The sequence below is a fragment of the Grammomys surdaster genome, unplaced genomic scaffold (assembly GCF_004785775.1).
Source record: "Grammomys surdaster isolate TR1022 unplaced genomic scaffold, NIH_TR_1.0 130, whole genome shotgun sequence".
NCBI classification, from domain to species: Eukaryota; Metazoa; Chordata; class Mammalia; order Rodentia; family Muridae; genus Grammomys; species Grammomys surdaster.
In genome coordinates, this window is record NW_021604588.1 from 25,009,659 (window position 1) to 25,030,225 (window position 20,567).

Sequence of the window (20,567 nt, forward strand, 5' to 3'; positions counted from 1 at the left end):
CAAAATTACAGTTATAAAGGAGCAACAATATAACTCTATGGTTGGGGGTTGCCTTAGCATAAGGAAACATCCTAAAGGGTCCCAGCGTCAGGAAGGCTGAGCACCACTGTAACAGAGTATCTTGTCCTAGCTACGATGCACAGATTCCCTCTGCATGGGCAGCATTTCTAGCTGGCCAGGTGTCTGTCCTCAGTGGGACTTTTAAAGTCATACTGTGAACACCAGGGCTTATATGAAACTTTCCAGTGCTTAGGATGCAGTGTGAACCAAACAAACATTTCTAAGCCAGTCTTAGCCCTGAAGTAGAGAATTTGCTTCCTTTTGTGGTGTTGGGGGTTGAGTCCAGGCTTTGCATATACTGGACAAGCACTTTCCTATTGTGCCATGTCCCCAACCTCTGGACTCGAGAATTTTCTCTTCTAGCTTAAATCTCCCTCACTCTAAAATATGTGTCTTGATTTTGAGGCTGGACTCAACCTTACTATGTAGCCAAGGCTGGCTTTGAATTCATGATCCTCCTGCCCCAACTTTTCAAATGTTGGGATTACAAGCAAATATCACACTCAACCCTCTACACTTCAAAAATGCTTCTAAAGACCCTTGAGAAATCACTTTAGTCCTGGGATTGTCAGCCACGTCTGGGCTCCTGTCTTCTCTCAGGCGACAGGCCTTGGGTAGTCTTCCCCTGCACACACACTTGAACGGGCATTTGCTTGGTCTCAAGGGCTAGCCCTACTCCCCTCTGCCCCCCCCCCCCCCCAAGGAAGACCTGAGCTTTCCTGAGGTCAGTCCTAGAGAGTAGGCTGGACTGGTGAGCCAGTCCCTCCCCTGAGCAGAGGGAAGAGTGGCTACAGGCAGTGGTTGAAGCAGAGGCCAGCTGAGTCAGGCTGCAGGGCCTCCTTGCCATCCTAAGCCTTTGCCTGGTGACGTCCCAAGCTGACTTGGGATTAGGAGCAAACCTACATCTATCACCAACCATGAGCTCTCCAGCCAACTTGTATTAGTTTACTACGTCCATCAGAATAGATATCACAGACAGATTGCTTACTGTCTTGTCAGTCAGGCGTTTAGAAGGGCAGTGCTGTGGTGTCATTCGACTGAAGACTGTAGGACGGAATCTATTCCCGGCCTCTGCCTTTGAATTTCAATGACGTCTTCTCCCTTATCTCTGAATCATATTCATTCTGTGCACTATGCCTGTGTACAACTCTCCTTCTTTTATAAGAACAGCAGTCATATTGGATTAGAGCCAACACGATGACCTCATTTTAACTTCATCACATCTTTAAGTATCCAAATAAAGCTGCACTCTGGTCCCGGGGGCCCCTTCCTCAGCCCCTCAGCCCACCACTCCACAATTTCTTCCTTATCAACTTACCTTACTGTTTTGAGACAGGCTCTCTCTGTGGATCCCAGGCTGCCCTCAAACTCACTGTCTTATTTTTTCTTCTCATTGTGATAAAATAACCAGAAAAAGAAACTTAAGGGAGAAAGGTTTTCCTGGCTCAGTTCAGGAGTGCATACAGCCTGTCATTCCTGGGATCTCAAGATCCAGGAGCTTCAGGCTTCCTTAGTCGGGAACAGAGATGCAAGCGTGCTGAAGCTTAGCTTAGCGGCTCCATTGTTTTGCTCAGTGAATGGCTCTGCTTACAATTAAGATGGGTCTTCCCGCATGGATTAGTTTAACCAAGACAATTCCTCACACATATTATCAGAGGCTAACCTTAATCGATGCAACCCCCCAACCTCCCACACACATGGCCAGAGGCCTGTCCTCTGGCTGTCCAGATGACGACAGCCAATACTAACTTCACACTCTACAGTATTAGGCTACAAAGGCTCAGTCTTTCCACCTCAGTTTCCCGAGGGGTGGATGTCCTTCATCGCTGTTATTCTTATCGTTCTCATCCAGAGGCTCGATATACGAGGGAAACACTCTATAAAGAAGCTCCATCCCCAGTCTTCCTCCTAAGTGCCTGGCCCAGGTTCCATCTCCTTGTGACAGCGGTGCTTGGGAGTGAGGGGTTTGCCTCACTGGCTGGTCGCTGCTTTCATAGCTGATCTATGGATAGGGAAGGTGGGTGGTACACCTCAGGCACACCGAACATGAACTCCAGGTGACAGAAAAGACGCTCTTACTCTGCAAGGCATTGTGGGATATTCTACCCTCACTTCAATAATAACCAAAAGTCCTATGTCCTTTAGACACATAGTGAATGCCCACATAATCTACCAGGTAGGCAGGTTTAGAAACAGCGCTCTACAGAAAAGAAATGGAAGCCTAGAGAGCTGAGAAAACTTTCCTCAGTCTCTAGTGCCTGATAAAGTCGGGGGTGAGGTGGGGGTTGAACTCCATAACAGACTCCAGGGTCTGTGCTTTCAACTAGCACTTCAAGGAGAACAGAAAAAGCGGAAATTGAATAGATGAGAGCATAAGGTAGAACCCGGGGTCCCACAGGCAGTTCTGGAGGCGCATTGACGAGTTCTGGAGTAGCTTCTCAAAGCCAAGTCCACCTACGCAGGTCCTTGCGCTAGTTGTGGGGCCCAGTCTCAAAACCCTCACTAATGCAGGGTCACTACGGGAGGGGCGACTCTCTTCTATTTCGACGTGACCTCTTGACGCGCCCTCCCCCGCCCCTCAAGTCCCCAGGACGATCTGACACCCGTAGGGAGAGGCCCACCCAGGGACCGCTCCCTCCCTGGGTGGCAGGGGCGTAGGGTGACGAAGAGGCAGGGCGGGGCCCGCGGCCCAGGAACGCAGAGGATCAGATTTCTCGCACTGCACCAATCCTGTACTCCGGGGGATGTGGCCACACCTGGAGGGCGTGGCCAGGCCGTGCAGGGGCTGTGGCATCCCGGGCTGGGCTCTGAGCACCCGGCACCGAGGTGGGCAGGTGCGGGCCTGTGCGGGGCCGCAGAGGAGCCCGCGGTTCCCAGGCGCGCCTAGCCGTCGGGGGAGCTCCTGTGCTGCGGCGGCGTGAACTCCTGGGCACCTGCTCCTGAGCACCGACTGAGGCCAGGTGGGGACGCCGGCGTCCGAAAGCCACCTGAGGGAGGACAGACACCTGACGGGTGGGGCCGGGCCCACTGGAGTTGGTGTGGGCGGGGGAGCTGGTTTGGGTTCCATGTCCCGCACCAGGCTGGGTGCTGGGCACCCTTCTCCCAGTAGCTTTGGGACGGCACCGGACCCCTTCTGATCTGCTCCCGCCGAAAGAGCTCGTTTTCTGCCCCGCCTGCTCCTCTGTCGGATGGAGCGAAGGCATCCCCTCCACCCTAGCCCCTCTGGTTTTAACTGACTTATTCAGAGGCTGGCTCCTGTGTCGCAGCGGGGACTTCTCAAGTCCTGAGGCCCTGGGTCCTAGTGGCTGTTTAGGGGGAAATCGAGATAAGGATGACCTAGGGTTTGGGCGGATTTGTTTTCCTTTTTCCGAGTGTCTTAACACGGTCAAGGCCACTCACACTGGGCCTGGGAGACGTCTGTGGAGTTCCAGGTAGCCAAGCTAGGTGCTGGAGAGGGTGGCGCCAGGCGTGGCAGCTCTGCGGGTGAGGCCCTCCTGGCCTGAAGGGGCTGGAGGCGGTGCGGAGAGCCGAAAGTCTCCCGTACCTGCCTGGAAGGGAGGCCTGGGCTGCCGTGCTTCACTCGGTGATAAAGTGGTCACCAGCCTTCCCTGTTTTCTTGGCGGGTATCAAGATGGAAACTAGGGAAGGGAGAGGACGAAGGTACTGGGGCAGGGATTGGTGAAGTTGCTAGTTAGATCTGTGTCTCACGCATGACAGCACAGTGGCCTACAGCTTGGCCTTGTCTTCCACCAACTCCAAACCCACAGGGAGGAGGTGTGTGAGGATGTGACCCGGAGCTCAGTATTTATGCCCAGGCATGGCGAAAATCCACGGAGCTGGCAATTCAGTTCCCTTCAGGAAGAATGGGAAACTAAGGCAGTCCCAACAGCTGTCTTTGAGACCTGGCCTAAAACACGACAGCCTTCTAGCTTCAGGTCCTGAAAAGCCCAGTGAGGACTGCAGAGGCGGTGGGGTGTTTCTTCTAAATGATCCGCTCCCGGAAGAGGCAACGAGAGGACAGTTAGTGCCCCAGGAGCCTTAAAGTGCCCCTGCCCTCTGCTCACACTGAGAAGGTGGGTGGCGGCCTTCTCACTGGATGGTTCCTACCTGTCAGAGAAAACAGACCTTTCATTTTCATGTGGTGGCAGCTAGAGGTGGCAGGGCACAGCTTCAGTGGCCTGATGGTTTAGAGAGGTCTGATTTAGATGTCTTTAATCTCTTCCTCTCAGTGTGGTGGCTCTTCCTCGGGGTCCTTTTGGTTGATGTGTAGAATGGGAGAGGCTTAGAGTGCAGGGCACAAAGGCAGGGATTGGTGCAACCCAGAGATAAGGTAGAGGCCACTTAACCTCATCCCTGTTCCTCAGTTAACTCAGCTGTCAAATGGGGCTGACACCTTGTCTTGGATCCTGAGGGCAGGATAACACAGGTGACACTATACAGCCTGTGTTGATACGGAGAATGGTGCTGCTATCCACCCTGAGAGGTGTCACTGTCCTGTGGTGTAGAAAAAGGCTGCTGCCGTTTTAAATAATTAGGAATCGAAACAAAATGTGGATCATATATATAAGTATACAGAGAAGTATGCAAAGTTCTGGGCAAGCACTAAATATATCATGGTGTCTTGCAGTATCTTCCCTGGTTCGTGTCTGTGTGTGTTGTGGAGTGGAGATTCTGCTGTGGGGTTTGAGGCCCACATGTGTATAGCCTGTGGGTTTGGTTTAATAAACCATTTTCCCTCTCTGACATCTTGGCTTGGCTGTTTTTACCCCTCCCCCCCATACCTGTTCTAAGACTCTCAGGTGGCAGATGGTGGAACTCCAGGCTGACTTTTAGAAGGCAGCGCGGGTTGCAGAGAGGGAAGTAAGGTAGAGAAGGGTAGGCTGAGGACCCATACATGTACAGCCCCATCTTGGGAGAACATGGAGAATCCAGAGTGTGGATCTTAGTCACCAGTGACCGGGGCGGCTCTTCCTCTTGCCTTGCCAGTGCAGACTACTGTCATGACTGTCTTCGTTTTGTTCTTTTTGCCTATGAATCAACTGTAATAAGCCCTCAGGTGCGTTGTCCGACAAGAAGTGGATTTCTCATGCGTAACAAACCCATAATCGGGACTTCTCAGGACTGCAGTGGGGCTGTTCATAGCTCAGTGCTAGGCTAACAGATCTGCTGTCTTCTCCCTTGTTCTTGCCCCATCCTCTTCTAGCCAGAGGAGGACCTTGGAGGAGAAGGCAGCCCTTGCCATTGGGGTGCAGATTCTTTTTTGATATTTCTTTTGGAGGTAGGTTCTCATGTAACCCAGTCTGACCTTGATCTCCTGTCCTGCCTTGCAGTCCTTCTCATCGGTGTCCACATGCTCCCTGGGCTTAATGGCTCCATGCGGTGCTCTGTGAAGCACCCCAAACCAGGGCCAAGAGCAAGGGCTCTAGAAGGCTCTATGCTCAGCTCACCTTGTCCAGCAAGCTATGGTCCCAGGGGGAAGGTTTCAGTTGCTGGACTTGGTAATTGGGTCAGAAGGCTCAGGTCCTACCTTGCTCTTAAAGTGCCAGAAACTGAGTTGGGTTGAGTTCCCTGTATTTGGGTGGAGCCTGCCCAGGGAAAGAAGTGATGTTTGGGTCACCCATGCATAGGCTTTTCTGAAGGTAGTTCAGCTGACTCAACTGGCTTCATTTCAGAACTGTGACCCTGGTAAGGGCTTTCCGGAGCTAAGAAGGTAGCATTTTCAGGCCACCGTGGGGCTTATAGTTCCAGTGTGGTTTCCTCAAGAAGGAATGGACATAGGTTGAGAACATGAACGATGTTTCTAATTAACACAGTGCTTGGCACACAGCTGCTGGTGAACAAATATTTGCGGAATGACTTACTTTTTCCAGGTGTCCATTTCTATCTTAAGTAAAAACAAAACAAGAACACTAAAACCCCCGAAGTGTCTGTACTACCCTGAACACACCTGATCTCATCTAAAAGAGTCTAAGACAATACCCCAGGCAGACAGTGTTCCAGCCAGTGGCTTTGCCTCTGGCACCGGATCCACAGGCCTTTGTTTTGGGCTGTGGAGTGCTGGCTGCTGTGTGTTATCGGCAGCGTCCACGTTTTCAGGAGAATCAATCGCAGACTTTACCCAGCCTGGCGCCTGGAACCAGTTGGTTTCTTCCAGCCTCTGTGGGGAGATAAACAGACCTAGGTGAGGAGGCCAGCTTAGCTGTGCAGGGCTTAGCTTTGACAACAGAATTTGATTATTGTAGGGCTTCTTAGATCCTTCTCAGGCTCACGACGGGGAAGTGTTCTCAAGCTGTACTGGAGATCAGCCGGGACTCTTTTTTTGCTAGAAGCCAAAAGAGGGAAGGCTGTCTGGGCTGGTGGAAAGATTGCCTGCTCACCCAAGTGAGGACTTTGGAACCAGGGCCCGCCCCTCACCTGCTTCTCTCAAGTCACCATTCTCCATTGTCTTCTTGGAAAGACAGTTTGTTTAGCTTCTGGCCCAAAGTTTCCAAAACTTTCCTTCCCTCTCCTGAGGCAAGACTGAAAAGAGCAGTTGCCTTAACCTTGCGGAGCCCCTGAGGAAGCTCTGCTCCAGTGATGATGACATCACCTTTCATTTCTCTGCTTAAGGATTTAAATAGAAGAAATGTGATCTGCTTGCATGATAAGTCTGATTTGGCAAGAGCATGAAGTATAAATGGCTTCACAATAAGAATCAAAAGATTCCTTTTACCTCTTTCCTTCTCCTCTCTCTGGCACAGTTTACTGCCATATTTAATTTCTTTGCTGTAATCTAGTGAAACTGTAGCCGCAGCACACGGGAGCAGTGGCTGGGAAAGTTCTCAGTGACTAGCTTTACTCTTCCATTCTCCCTACTCCTAGATCATGGCCCTCCACCCTCGAAGAGTCCGGCTGAAGCCCTGGCTGGTGGCCCAGGTGGACAGTGGCCTCTACCCTGGTCTCATCTGGCTACACAGAGATTCCAAACGCTTCCAGATTCCCTGGAAACATGCCACACGGCACAGCCCCCAGCAAGAGGAGGAAAACACCATTTTTAAGGTAAAGAACTTCCTTCTGCCATCTGAGATGGCATGATTTTGTTCCAGTTCTCTGAGGCCATTCTGGGTTTGCTTGCTTCTCTAGTCTGTCATTCTGGTATAGTGGGATCTAGATGACGAGGTGCCCAAATTGTGATTCCTCTTCTCTAGCTGTGTCTGTGAGGCTGAGGTCTTTACACCACCATTGGTTGTAAGAGACTCAGTTTATATCCGAGTGGATCTGGGGTGAGGGTGTGTCTCTGTGTGTGTGTACACGTGAGTGCAGGTGCCCTTGGTAGTCACAAGATTGTATTCCTGGGAGCTGGAGTTACAGTTGACTGTGAGCTGCCTGCCACACCTGACAAGTATGCTGGGAACCAAGTTACTCAGCTTTTCTTCAGGAGCCGTGAACACTTTTAACTACTGAGTCAACTCTCCAGCCTTGCAGTGTTATTCTTTAAATGTCTATCCTTTGCCTTTTCCCTTCCTTCCCCTTCCCCCTTTATCTTCCCTACTCCTCCTCTGATTTTTTCCCCCACCTTTCCTTTCTCATCCCTAAGGATCAGTCAAGCCCAAGGTTTTGTGCCTGCCAAGCATACACATTACCACCAAGCTACACCCCAAGCCCTAATTATGTTTTCACAAATAACAAGTAATTCTTCTGTGATCCTCATTGTCGTCTGCTTGAGACAAGATTTAGTCACACAGCACTTTACTAAATTTAAGTGAAACCAAAGTTTGACTTTAGACAGAAGTAGGCAGTGGTTATGGAAGGGTTTCATGATGGTTGCAATTTCAGGATCTGCCTCTCTACTTTAGACCAACTTCTCCCTTCCATCTCAAGAGTAGTTAGTTCCCGCAGCCCAAGATGCTTGTGCTTTCTTACTTAGTCTATAAGCTGGAAGGCTGAGCTGCGATCCAGTCCTGACTGACTGGAGGACCAGGAAGAGGCAGGGAAGTCGAGTCCAGGGCTCTGAGGAAAGCCATGCTGACCAGGCTATTTCCCACCTATTTCTGGTGTAGAGAGGAGAGGCAGAGAAAAATCTGGCCTGAGAGGACTTTGAAAGTATGTAAATGAAACACTAAATCTAGGAATATTAATAATGTATTAATATCATGGATGAACGTTATGGAAATGTTTAGGGAAATATCTGCAGACCAGTGCCTATCACTGGTGGAGCTGACGTCGAGGAAGGGACAAGCTTGTTAAGCCCGGTTGTGTCTCTTGCAGCCTTGCTCTGGGTCTGAGTTTGCTGTTGTAGTATCTGATTGGTCACAGGAAGAGGCTGGTCCTGTAGGCCCCTCTCAGGAGTATGTGAGGAAAGCTTTGCATGGGCCTGTCCGTTTATAGATTGCTGAGGAGCATTTGAGTGGTAGGAGACAGGACACTGTCACAGGTCCTATACTCTGGTGAACTTTTGGTGAGATACAGAGAGGAGGGAGGTACCAGCATGGACTCCTTGTTCCCAATGTCACTTGACTCTCATGAGGACCATGCAGGGAGAGTCTTTCTCCCACCCTGTGTTATACATTTAGAAGCCGTCAGTGGGGTTGAGTAACTTCCCCTGTCAATCAACGGTAGCTCCAGGATTTGAATCTGGGTCTCCGATCTTGTTCCCTTGGCCCCTTTATGATCCTGAGTAGGAGCTGAACTGGTCAACCTCAACTTCTATAATGACCAGCCCTGGGGTTGGTCTTAAGGAAAGCATGCAACCTCTTCAGTTTTTCCTTTGGTAAATTGGGGTGAAGCCAGTCTGTCTGCTTTTTAAAATTGTCATGGAAATCAAAGTGTGGGGAGACATTTGTAAAGTACCATAAAAATGTAGAAGTAAGAGACATTTTAGGAAGAGAAATAGGGACTTTACGGTAACCATGCTCAGGGAGGAGTTTGAACAAGTACAGTTTATACGTCACAGCGCTGGCCCACAGGGTGCATCAATCTCCCTGGTGCTGAAGCTGTGCTTGCAAAGAGTATAGCTCTCTTCTGTATCAGATGAACTGACTGAGGAGATGACTGGATGTGAGCGGGAAGCTGGTGCGAGCCTGGGGCTCAGTCAGTCCAGTTGTGCTGTTGAAGGAGCACGATTTAAGGGAATCACAGACTACAGACTTCTTCCAGAATCTGCCTCTGGAGACAGCTGCATAGAGTCAGAGCCAGTGTGAATACAGAAGGTCAGACAAACCATGGGGAGATAGAGGAGGCAGCGGGCAGGTACACCAGGTAATGGCAGTTTTGTATCTCAGGTACTAGGAGCAGTGAAATTGAGCCTTCCTGTGGATGGAGCCAGCCTTAGCCACCCTGGTGCTGCTAAGTCACACAGGACAGCTCAACTTGGTTGGCATGCTTCATCCTAGACTGCAGAACACACAGAAGAAAACAAAGCAGAGAAGGTGGCCGGAGGAATGAGTGTGAGCTGGAAGAAGAAGGCTTAGTTAACACTGGACTCTGCTGCTCTGCAGGGTAGAATTGAGGGGGACCAGAGATCTCAAAAGTGGGTGCAGAAGTTCCATTTCAGCTTAAGGAGAAAGCCTGTGCCTGGGCATGGTGTGTATGCCTGAAGTTTTAGTACTCTGAAAGCTAAGGCAGGAGAATTGCTGTGAATTTTTGAGGCCAGCCTGAGGTACGTTAGTGAGAGCCTGTCTCAGAAAAAAATCAAAAAGAAAAAAAGTTCTATGTGGCAAAAGTTTGGAGGAGTAATCTGCCCTGACAGCTTGGAAAGGTTTGAGTGGGGCTGTTGAGATGGCCCAGCAGGTGTCCCAGGTCTCATAGAAGGAGAGAACCGATTCCCATTTCTATACACGAACTAAATAAAACATGGTGAAGTTAAACATTTAAACAAGTTAGTGTGTTCTTGTTTGAGGAACAGATCTCTCATGAGGTCTCCTCCATCTGCCTTAGAGAACTGAAGAAAGTTTAGTGACCAGAGGGCATGTGGCTGGCGGGGAGAGTGGGTAGCCGGTGAGGGGCTCCTGGAAGCAGAGCTTGGTCTGCTCCTCCCCCAAGGGATGCTCCTGAGGGGCTGGGTCTCTGGTTCTTCTCTTCTCCCTGGGCAGAGGATCTTGTTCCGCGCATCTGCAGTGGTACTTTGACTTACTACTTAGGAAAACAGAGGAAGCTTCACGGTGGTTTTTAGGCCACGCCCCAGGCCTTGCCTCCAGGCGCTGTTTCCAATGAAGGGGGAGTTTTGAAGAACTGGGAAGAGATGCGTGTGAATTTGTTAAAGCTTGCCGCCCTCAGGGGTTGGGACAAGCTGTAAGTCAGATCATGCTTCCTGAACGATTTTTGTTTTGTTTTTATTGAACCGAGGCCTCACGACGTAGTCCAGGTTGGCCCTGGACTCTCTTACTATGTAGCCCAGGTTAATTTCAAACTCACTGCCCTCCTGTTTCAGCCTCTTCAGTGATGGAATTACAGGTAGACAGTGCTACACCTGGCTCCTGAAAGTCTTTATATTGTCTCACTTCCTTTCGTCATACTTGTGTGAGTTATTTTTGTTTTAAAAGAAAGCCTGGCAGGGTGGAACACACTTCACTTTCATCACTGGGGAGGCTAGAGGAGGATTTGGCGCTGAGTTCAGTGTGTGTGTGTGTGTGTGTGTGTGTGTGTGTGTGTGTGGTGTGTGTGTGTGTGTGTGGTGCGTAATGAGACAGGAGCAGGAGGGATGGCTCAGTGGTTAGGAAAGCGTACCGCGCCTCAGCATCCTGGAGTTCAGTTCCTAGCACTTCCGGTACGCAGCTCCCAACCACCTGGAACTCCAGCTCTGGGGGATCCAGTGATCTGGTCTGGCATCAGAGGGCATGCACATGCATGTTAGCATACCTAACCCCTAAATAGATGGAATTAAAAATCAAATCTTAAGCAAAACCTCAAAAGACAGATGGAGGAGGGAAGAGGAAGAAAAGGAGGAAGAACAAGGGTGGAAGAGAATGGGGAAGAGGAGAAAAAGGTTGAGTAAAGTCTGCCATACAGTGTCGCCCCAGACTTCGGGTTCAGCATTGTCTAGACAGGGCCTGGTGCTAAAGGTGCTAAAGCCTGAACTAAGACTCCATTCAGAAATTTGTTTGCATACAGCTTGGTTTCTCTTTGACCTGCCTTTGTTGGCCCTGAGGTCAGTATTACCCACTGCAGTCTCTAAATTGACGTTGGAATGGTGGAACACTCAGACGTGTGTGTGCACGTGTGTGTGCATGTGTGCGCATGTGAGGGTGTGTGTGTGTGCTTGGTGGTAGTTCTCCACAGTGGTCAGCACTCACACTGTCTCATTCCTCAGGCTTGGGCTGTGGAGACCGGAAAGTACCAGGAAGGGGTGGATGATCCTGACCCAGCCAAATGGAAGGCCCAGCTCCGCTGTGCTCTCAACAAAAGCAGGGAGTTCAACCTGATGTACGATGGCACCAAGGAGGTGCCCATGAATCCTGTGAAGATCTATCAAGTGTGTGACATCCCCCAGCCCCAGGGCTCTGTCATTAACCCAGGTGAGGCCCGAGGCTTGGACAGACCCACGGTTGGTCTCTTAGGGAGACAGGTTGACATCAAGGCCTTTGCCTAGGAAGAGCTTAGAGAGCAGATAGTATAAGGAGTTACAAAAACGAATGCTTCAAGCAGAAGGCAGATGAGGGTACAGATCTGTAGGACAGCCTCTCTTGGGATGGAGGAGTAACAGCTGAAGGGTTTGTGTTCCAAGCCTGGCTCTCAGATGGCTCCACTACTGTTGGACTCCAGTTGAGTCACCGGGCACACTGAGCCTCTGTTTCTTCAATTTCAAGATGTGAACTCTCATTAGTCTGCCTTTCACAAGGTTACTTGTAGAACCAGTGGACACGACCCGTGCAAGCTATTGTGTTCTCTATAAACGTAGGGTCAAGATAGCTTAGTTTGTGGAGTATTTCATGCCACCCATTCCTCAGTGGATAATGAATACAAAGAGGCAGACATTCAACTTATCATCCAGTCAGACCCTGACATAATGGAGGGTTGGTGCCTCCCTCACATGCGGCTTTCGAAGGTGAAAAGTGGGTATCGAGGAGCCCTTAACAGGGCTGCTCACGTGTAGAAAGCTGGGTAGCTATAGTAACACGTAGGGATTTCTAAGGCAAGATAAGAGACCTTGAGTTCAGACTCTGTAGAAGGGTTTAGGACTAGCTAAAGCTTGTGGGTGCACACTGAGGCGTCTCTAGCTTGGTTGGTGGGTCGGCAGTTAAGATGTCAGTGAAGCCAACTGCCCTTCTGTGGGCGCATGTGTCCTGGGTAGGATCGACGGGCTCTGCTCCCTGGGATGAGAAAGATAACGACGTGGATGAGGATGATGATGAGGATGAGCTGGATCAGTCTCAGCACCACGTGCCCATCCAGGACACCTTCCCCTTCCTGAACATCAATGGTGAGTGGGCGGGCTGGCGGCCCCCAGGGGTGAGGCGGATGTGACTGACTTTGGCTTTGGAACTACTGACCCATCAGCCACCATGGCTCTGAGGGGGTGGGGGGAGGGGCTCCCCAGCCAGTCGGCTGGTGTGTTAGTAAGCCAGAGTCACAGGCAGAAGACCTGATACCTCAGTTATTGCAAAGCAAGGGGGTGTGCTCTAGGGTTCTAGAGAACATCCCATTCAGGGAGATAGAAAAAGCATAATTCATTCCCAGTGAATGATAAAGTTGGGACTTTACTTCAGAGAAGTGCTATCCCATTTATGAATCGTAGTTACACTCCCAGTAGTTTTCCAGGTATGAATTCTGAGTTATGTCCTTAAAAGAATTCGCTCTGCTGAAACTGTGGCATGAAAAACTTGATTCTAGCTGATGGTACTCGGCCCGGTGGGTTTATCTATAAGAATCTTTTATCATTTTGATTTTGAAGGCTTTTTGACAATTTTATTAACATCTAAAAGAAAACTCCCCAGACACGAAAGCTGTAAATCTTGACAACTGCCAGGAGGAAGAAGATGGAGAAGAGGCTGAGAGAAAGCCATGTTGTTTGAGTTGAACTGTTGTTTTTAGCGAGGGCAAGCATGGTGGTCAGCCATGTGGCAGAGTATGAGGGACTTCATAGAAGGAGTAAGATAGCCCAGTGTATTAGGGAGGGTATCCTCAGGCTTAGGTCAGTTTTTTTAAAAAAAAGACATAAAAAGATAAAAAAGAAAAGCAGGCCTTCCAGAGTCCTGCCCAGCAGCCTCGTGATGGCTTTGTAGCCACACTCTCTTATATGGACTTGTGAAGTCAGCTCTCCAGCAGAGAGGAGTTGGAGAGGTTAGGACCTGCTGGGTGGCATCAGGGTCTGCGTCTGTCTGTAGATGCTCACCCAAACATCCCCACTGTGCTCTGGATTGCCCTCCTGAAGTATTCTTACCACATCTGCCTGTGGAGATGCCAGTAGAATGACTGATCACCAGCACACCTCACACTGTCTGCGTGCTGTGGGTCAGATTAGGTGATGTTTGCCACCTAGAGAACTCAGTAGACCATGATGCTGCCTTAGGGTTTGGGCATTGCTGTTTCTAGTGCTTCACCTAGAGTGACAGATGACAGTGTTTGCTCACAGCCCTTCTTCACTTCCTGCCTCCTTCTCTCCTTCTTCTTGTCGGTTTTGTTTTGTTTTGTTGAGTCAGGGTACTATATAGCTCCCTGCCTGGCCTAAACTTGTCATGTAGATGAGGCTGGTGTGGAACTCAGAGATCCACCTGCCTCTGCCTCCCAGTGCTGGGGTTGAAGGTGAGTGCCTTAGGTGCCTTTGGACCCTTGAAGACAAGTGATGGATAAAGAAAACTTTCATGGAAGCTGGAGAGATTGGCAGAATCTATTTTAGTGGCTCACAATCATCTGGGTCCAGGGCATTTGCTGTCCCCTGCATCTTTGGGCCCACACACATACATACAATTAAAAAGTAATGAAAATAAATATCTAAAAAGAAAAAAAAGGCACCTTTTTGTAGAGATTTTCTAATCTAGACAGTATTACTACACGCTGCTCTCTTAGTAAGTGTGATAACCAATGCATTTGGATGGCAAGGACAGAAGATCACTACAAACTTGAAGCCAGCCTGGTTTAGTGAGAGCCTATCTCAAAAGAAAAGAAAAGAAAGGAAAGGAAAGGAAAGGAAAGGAAAGGAAAGGAAAGGAAAGGAAAGGAAAGGAAAGGAAAGGAAAGGAAAGGAAAGAAAAAAAAGGGAGAACAAAACTAAACAAAGAGTTGGAAACATGGGCCCTTCCTTAGATTCTTTGCTCCCTCATTCTGTTTCATTCCTTGAAAAGCTGTAACTTATTTCCAGTGTCCTAGTATTTGAAACTACTGCTGTGTTTCTTCATGTTCAAGGCCACCTCGAGTCTCTAATATTAGAGAGTTGTAGAATATACATTGCCAACAGAAGTGTAAGATGGTTTCATATTGAACTAAAACGGTCAAAGAACACCAGCTTCTGTGATTTCAGTGCTGGGGAGGTGGGCAGCAGAGGAAGGCAGGTTACGGAGGCACAGAAGCCTAAGAGATGAGGCCTAGGCGGGGCCTTGGACAAGCCAGCACCAATGGCAGCAGGAAGTAGAGTTGGGATATCCTTTCTCTTTTGTTTTGAATATGTGGTTTAGATTGATTTGGAACAAGCGCTCCTTCTGTCGTAACCTCCCAGGTGTTGGGATTATAGGCATGTGCCATCAAGCCTGCCAAGGACAAGGGTTTTCATTCTCACTTGAAAAGCTGTAATTAGATCTGGTTGAATGAATAAACGTGGTTTAAAATTTTTAACGGAAAAAAAAAAGATAATCAGTTGAAAGACTTTTTAAAATTTTTTCGCCTTCCCTTCTCCCTCTTGCTTGGGCCCCTCCAGCCTTTTTATTTAATAATTATATATAAGTACATTGTAGCCGTCTTCAGACACCCCATAAGAGTGCATCAGATCTCATTACAGATGGTTGTGAACTGGGATTTGAACTATGACCTCCGGAAGAGCAGTCAGTGCTCTTAACTGCTGAGCTGTCTCACCAGCCCCAGTTGAAAGACTTTCCTTGCATCCTGTCACAGAATGTTCTGCTTCATTTACCAATATAGACACATTTAGCTAGGTTTCTGGGCATTCTTTTAATTTTTTAAATTTTTATTTTAAGTTTTATGTATGTCAGTGTTTTGACTGCATGCTGTGTACCACGTGTGTACCTGGTGCTGGTGGAGGCCAGAAGAGGGTGTGGCATCTCCTGGGACTTGACTTACAGACAGTTGTGAGCTGCTATGTGGTGCTGGGAATTGAACACGGGCTCTGGAAGAGCAGCCAGTGCTCTAACCGCTGAGTTGGTTTTCCAGCCCCTCTTTCAGACAGGTTAATATTTTATTGCACTTTTATTTATTGTGTATGGGGGCGTGCATGCGCGCACACGTGTGCGCACTCACACACAAACACGCACACACATGTGGAGGTCAGAGGACAACTTATAGGAGTCACTTTTCTTCTATTGTGTAGATCTGGAGACTAAACTCAGGTTGTTGGGCTTGGCAGCAAGTTCTTTACCCACTGAGCTATCTATCCAACCCCCCTTTCAGACTTTATGATTTTAAAATACATTTGTTCTACTAGAACATCGGTACATTGACACTCACTTGAAGCCAGTTGGCTGAATCAGTGGTACTTCCCTTATGAAGACATTAGTCAGTGTGTACAGTCACTGTGTATACACTGTGCAGTGCTCCCCTCATGAAGACATGGAGTCACCATGTGCACATTTCAGTGCTCCCTTTATAAAGGCATCAAGATACCGTGTACAGATTAAGCAGCAGAGCATCTTTCTTTTTGTTTGTTTTGAAAAGATTTTACTTATTTGTTTTATTTATATGAGTACACTGTTCCTGTCTTCAGACACACCAGAAGAGGGCATCAGATCCCATTACAGATGGTTGTGAGCCACCATGTGGTTGCTGGGAACTGAACTCAGGACCTCTGGAAGAGCAGTCAGTGCTCTTAACCACGGAGCCATCTCTCTGGCCCTGGCGGAGCACCTTTCAGTCATACTGTTCTGAATCAGCTTACAGAGAAAGTTCCCTTGTCTCCTTCGGATCTTTAGCAAATAGAGGCTTTTAAAGCAATGAGCTTATGGGAGAAATAAAACGACTGGTAATCAGGAGCTGTGTAGCCGCTGAGTCACGAGTCATGTGTGCTAGGCTGGGAGATCATAGCAGGTTAGGGTTCGGTGACTCCCGTGGACCTACCTTGCTTGTTCTCTGAGCCTCAGGCCAGACAATAGTGTGCCCTGTGTGCTCACTCCCTTTCTTCTGTTCTAGGTTCTCCGATGGCACCAGCCAGCGTGGGCAACTGCAGTGTGGGAAACTGTAGCCCTGAATCAGTGTGGCCCAAAACAGAACCTCTGGAGATGGAAGTACCCCAGGCCCCCATTCAGCCCTTCTATAGTTCTCCAGAGCTGTGGATCAGCTCTCTCCCCAGTAAGCGAGCCTGCTTTGTTTTGCTGGGGCTTCATCTCTTATTACATGGTCTTTCCTCCTTTGTCTCCTACCTCCTTCTCTGTTCTTCTCCAGAAGTGCAGGGAATTAAACCAGAGCCTCTTGCATGTGAGGCAAACACCCCCAGACCTTGTCTGCCTTATTATTTTTGAGATGTTTAGACTAGCTACCTGCCCTGCCCATGTGCTCTCTGTGTCTGCTTATGAGCTGCGAGATGAGCTACCAGGGAAGTTTGTTTGTCCATCCCCTCTTGTCTGTTCAGCTCTTCTGATTGGTAAGAGGTACAAGTTAATTATTGTTGTTCTTGAGGATTTGGTGACAAGGTCTGCTCTAAGACAGGGAAGTGCTAGGCCCCGGCATGGATTTGGTCACCCAAGGCCTTTGATTTTAAGAGACTTTAGGGACTAAGTTAGGTACACGTTTATCTTGATGAAGAATTAACTCTTTTCCCCTGTCATCTTTTCACATTCTACATGATGGGGCACGAACCTAAAATCTTGTCCAAGAAGCTGAGTAGCTCTGATAAGGCCTTTGGGGGTCAGGGAAGACTTGCTGACTAAAAATGTACTTCTCAGTGAGCCTCTTTTTAGAGCATGTGTAGAACAGGTTCAGGGTGTGTACTAGCATGTATGACTTCAGAAGGATGGCTTGGTATTTTTTCTTGTTTCTCCAGTTACTTTAAAAAGTGAGACACAGGGCTAAGGGTGTAGCTCAGTTGGTAGAGTGCTTGCCTAGGATACAGGAAGCCCTGGTCTTGATTCCTAGCACTAAATAAAACTGGGTAGGGTTTCATACACCTCTAAATCCTGCGTTCAGGAACTGGGGGTGGAAGGATCAGGAGTTCGAGGCCATTCTTTGCTACATAGGGAGTTCAAGTTTAGTTTGGGTTACGTGAGAACCTGTCTCAGAAAGAAAAAAAAAAAGTGAGGTACAAATCAGACACTGTTGCTTATTCTCTGAGGATGTGGCCTTTCTCTCTTCTTTCAATAAACACCTTCCATGATGCACAGTAGAGTAGACATTAGCCACATGTGACTATTAATTTAAATTAATAGATATAAAATAGATCCTTAGTCACATTCGTTACACATGTTTTCGGTGCATACATGTGGCAAGCGGTTACTCATATTGGAGGGACAGTCTTGCAGTCCCCCTCAGATGTTGTCAATGTATCTTTACTTTTTTTGTGACCTGGGATATCAGGACCATCAGTATGTGGAGATAGTTTCTAGCCCCAAGGGTGTGGCAACTGAGAAGATAGTACATCTGGGCCTTAAGCTCTGCTGCAAGGCGTCCTTCTGTGTGACCATCCTGGGGTATGTTGACACCTCCCTTTATTGCAGGAGGGATAACTATGGCAATGGCCTTCCTGAAAGCTGGTTGAAAGATGATGGCTTGATCTTGGTGGACTCATGTGAGTCTTAGGGACAGACAGACAAAGCAGAACAGCAGGACTCACTGTCATCTCTCGCCTTGTAGTGACTGACTTGGACATCAAGTTTCAGTATCGTGGGAAGGAGTACGGGCAAACCATGACGGTGAGCAACCCCCAGGGCTGCCGGCTCTTCTATGGGGACCTGGGCCCCATGCCTGACCAGGAGGAGCTCTTTGGTCCTGTCAGCCTGGAGCAGGTCAAGTTCCCGGGTCCAGAGCATATCACCAACGAGAAGCAGAAACTCTTCACTAGTAAGCTGTTGGATGTCATGGACAGGGGACTGATCCTGGAGGTCAGCGGACATGCCATTTATGCCATCCGGCTGTGCCAGTGCAAAGTGTACTGGTCAGGGCCATGTGCCCCCTCACTTGCTGCACCTAACCTGATTGAGAGGCAGAAGAAGGTCAAGTTGTTTTGTCTGGAAACGTTCCTGAGTGGTAAGTCTGTTTTTAGAAGATTGGTATTGTGAGATGTACCCTAAAGGTTTTTCTCTTTTCTCCTCCTCTTGTTCCTGTTCTTCCTCCTTTTCTTCCCTTTCCTCTTCCTCCTTCTTCTTCTCCCTCCCCACCTAATCTTTCCTGGCATACAGAAAGGTCAAGGGAGAAGAGAACCTTGGTTTTAAGCTAGGACCAGGACTCGGGCAGCCACAAAGAGATTTGAGCTCTAGGACTATCTGCATGAAAGGGGTTTTGAGGTTGGTTATGGCTCCTTTGGGGGCAGAGAAGACAGTCTTGCCAGTACTTCTCTCCCCAAATGTTAGATTTTCTTTCACTTTGGAAGGTGACCTTGTTCAGCATAGCAAAACTCACACTCTTCTTCCTTCAGGAAATATTTGAGTAGTTAATTTAAGGAGGCAAGTTTAGAAAAAGTATTGAGATATAAATTTATAATGTGTTTTGAATCCCAGGTCTATATCCCCAGTTTCCAGGAGAACCCTCTGAAATAATAGGCAGGTTGTATTTTGTGAAGTTCAGTTTGGTAAACACCGGTCACGTGTGTCTGGTAAGCATGTAAATGTGACTGGTATGACCAAGGAGTAATTTAATTTTAATTAATTTAAAATTAATAGCCACGCATGAATTGTGGGTATTGTATTGGGCTGCCTGGAAGGCAATGCTGATTGGCACAGACAGAGAATAATCCAGGAGTGCTTTTCCCTCTTCCGCAGAGCTCATTGCCCACCAGAAAGGACAGATAGAGAAGCAGCCGCCTTTTGAGATCTACTTATGCTTCGGGGAAGAGTGGCCAGACGGGAAGCCCCTGGAGAGGAAGCTCATCTTGGTCCAGGTGAGGAGAGAAAAGACCATGACAGCAACTCTTCTTTCTGCTGGAGCTTTACCCCCTGGTCTGGGATGAGTCCTGCTTGAGCATCTACTGACCAATGTATATTTTAATGCCCTCAGTGAGGTGGCAGACTTGAGTTTTGTGCAGTAGGACTAGGTTGTAAATACCACATTCTCAACATGGGTGAACAGTTTAATGGACTCTTCACCTTTCATTCTCCTGCTGATGTCAGGGTCTTGCTAACCTTATGAGACGTAACATTTTTCATCTCTTCTTATAAAACATTTTGGCCATCATAAGATGTAACTGTGTTCTGGGAATGGTTACAAGTCTACTTGGGGTTGTGCATGGAATTATACACTAAGACAGGCAGTGGGTGCCTCTTGATTCACAGTTTTGCTAAGTAAGCCGTCATCTAGTTAGGCATGTGGAATGATGCTGCATCCAGGTTCCTTTCCTTGAATTAACCAACTTCTAAGGTGAACCTTGACTAGTGAAGATACAGCCATTCACTAGTATCTAGATGTGGGTAGGGAGGCTGAGTGGTTCTCGGGGCCTCAGAGGTTCTTCTTCAATGTCGGGGCCTCTCCTGCTACTTAAAAGTGCCCGTTCTTCAGTGGAAACTCGTGTGCTCTTGCCTGAACAGGTCATTCCAGTGGTGGCTCGCATGATCTATGAGATGTTTTCTGGGGACTTCACCCGGTCCTTTGACAGTGGCAGTGTTCGACTGCAGATCTCCACTCCAGACATCAAAGATAACATCGTCGCCCAGCTCAAGCAGCTGTACCGCATCCTTCAAACCCAGGAGAGCTGGCAGCCCATGCAGCCTGCCCCCAGCATGCAGCTGCAGCCTGCCCCCAGCATGCAGCTGCCGCCCCCTCTGCCTGCCCAGTGACCCAGACTGCCTCCCATGCGTGCCCTCTTCTCTCCTCTCCTCTCATTTTTATATTGTACATAAGGGTTTTTTTAAATTCAGATTCAGTCAACTTTTAAATCTCCTTTCTATAACCTCATTAGAAGTCTGAGACTTTCCAAACATGCTTACTTTTAAAAGTTCCTCTAGCTTATCAAGCTGTCGTCCTCTGAGGGGTTCCTTTTAGATCTTCCATGGTTGGTGTAGGAGAGACTTGTTTTGGAAGTTTAGACACCAGGACTCTAGCTGCAGCTGTTGTCCATTTGACTTTAGACAGATCGTTTAACTGGAGGGCATCAGATGCATCACTCATAAATAAAAAAGTTTTGGAATGATGCCAAAAATTGCATTTGGCCTTAAAACTCTGACTTGATTATTTTCCTCAACTTGTATAAGACCAAACTGCTTGGAACAGGACCCTTCTGCATT

The 20,567-nt window shown here is 48.4% G+C and overlaps 1 protein-coding gene across 2 annotated transcripts; it reads left to right on the forward strand.

Annotated features, from left to right (window-relative positions):
• The first annotated feature begins 2,906 nt into the window (after nt 1-2,906).
• On the forward strand, nt 2,907-20,500 carry Irf6 (interferon regulatory factor 6). Of its 2 annotated transcripts, XM_028760628.1 has the most exons (8): nt 2,907-3,020; nt 6,922-7,098; nt 11,348-11,552; nt 12,329-12,457; nt 16,330-16,488; nt 17,986-18,378; nt 19,110-19,228; nt 19,872-20,500. In XM_028760628.1, exons 2-8 carry the CDS (start codon nt 6,925-6,927, stop codon nt 20,118-20,120), a joined length of 1,428 nt encoding a protein of 475 aa, XP_028616461.1. In that variant the 5' UTR covers nt 2,907-3,020; nt 6,922-6,924; the 3' UTR covers nt 20,121-20,500. The 2 variants fall into 2 exon arrangements, with proteins under 2 accessions (XP_028616461.1, XP_028616470.1); XM_028760637.1 differs by lacking the exon at nt 2,907-3,020 and having other exon boundaries at nt 6,679-7,098.
• Nucleotides 20,501-20,567: the final 67 nt, after the last annotated feature.

Coding starts and splice junctions, on each gene's coding strand:
- Irf6 (XM_028760628.1), top strand. CDS start 6,925: ATGGCCCTCCACCCTCGAAGAGTCCGGCTGAAGCCCTGGCTGGTGGCC. Junction 16,489..17,985: donor GTGGATCAGCTCTCTCCCCA/GTAAGCGAGCCT, acceptor CTCGCCTTGTAG/TGACTGACTTGGACATCAAG. Junction 18,379..19,109: donor TCTGGAAACGTTCCTGAGTG/GTAAGTCTGTTT, acceptor CCTCTTCCGCAG/AGCTCATTGCCCACCAGAAA.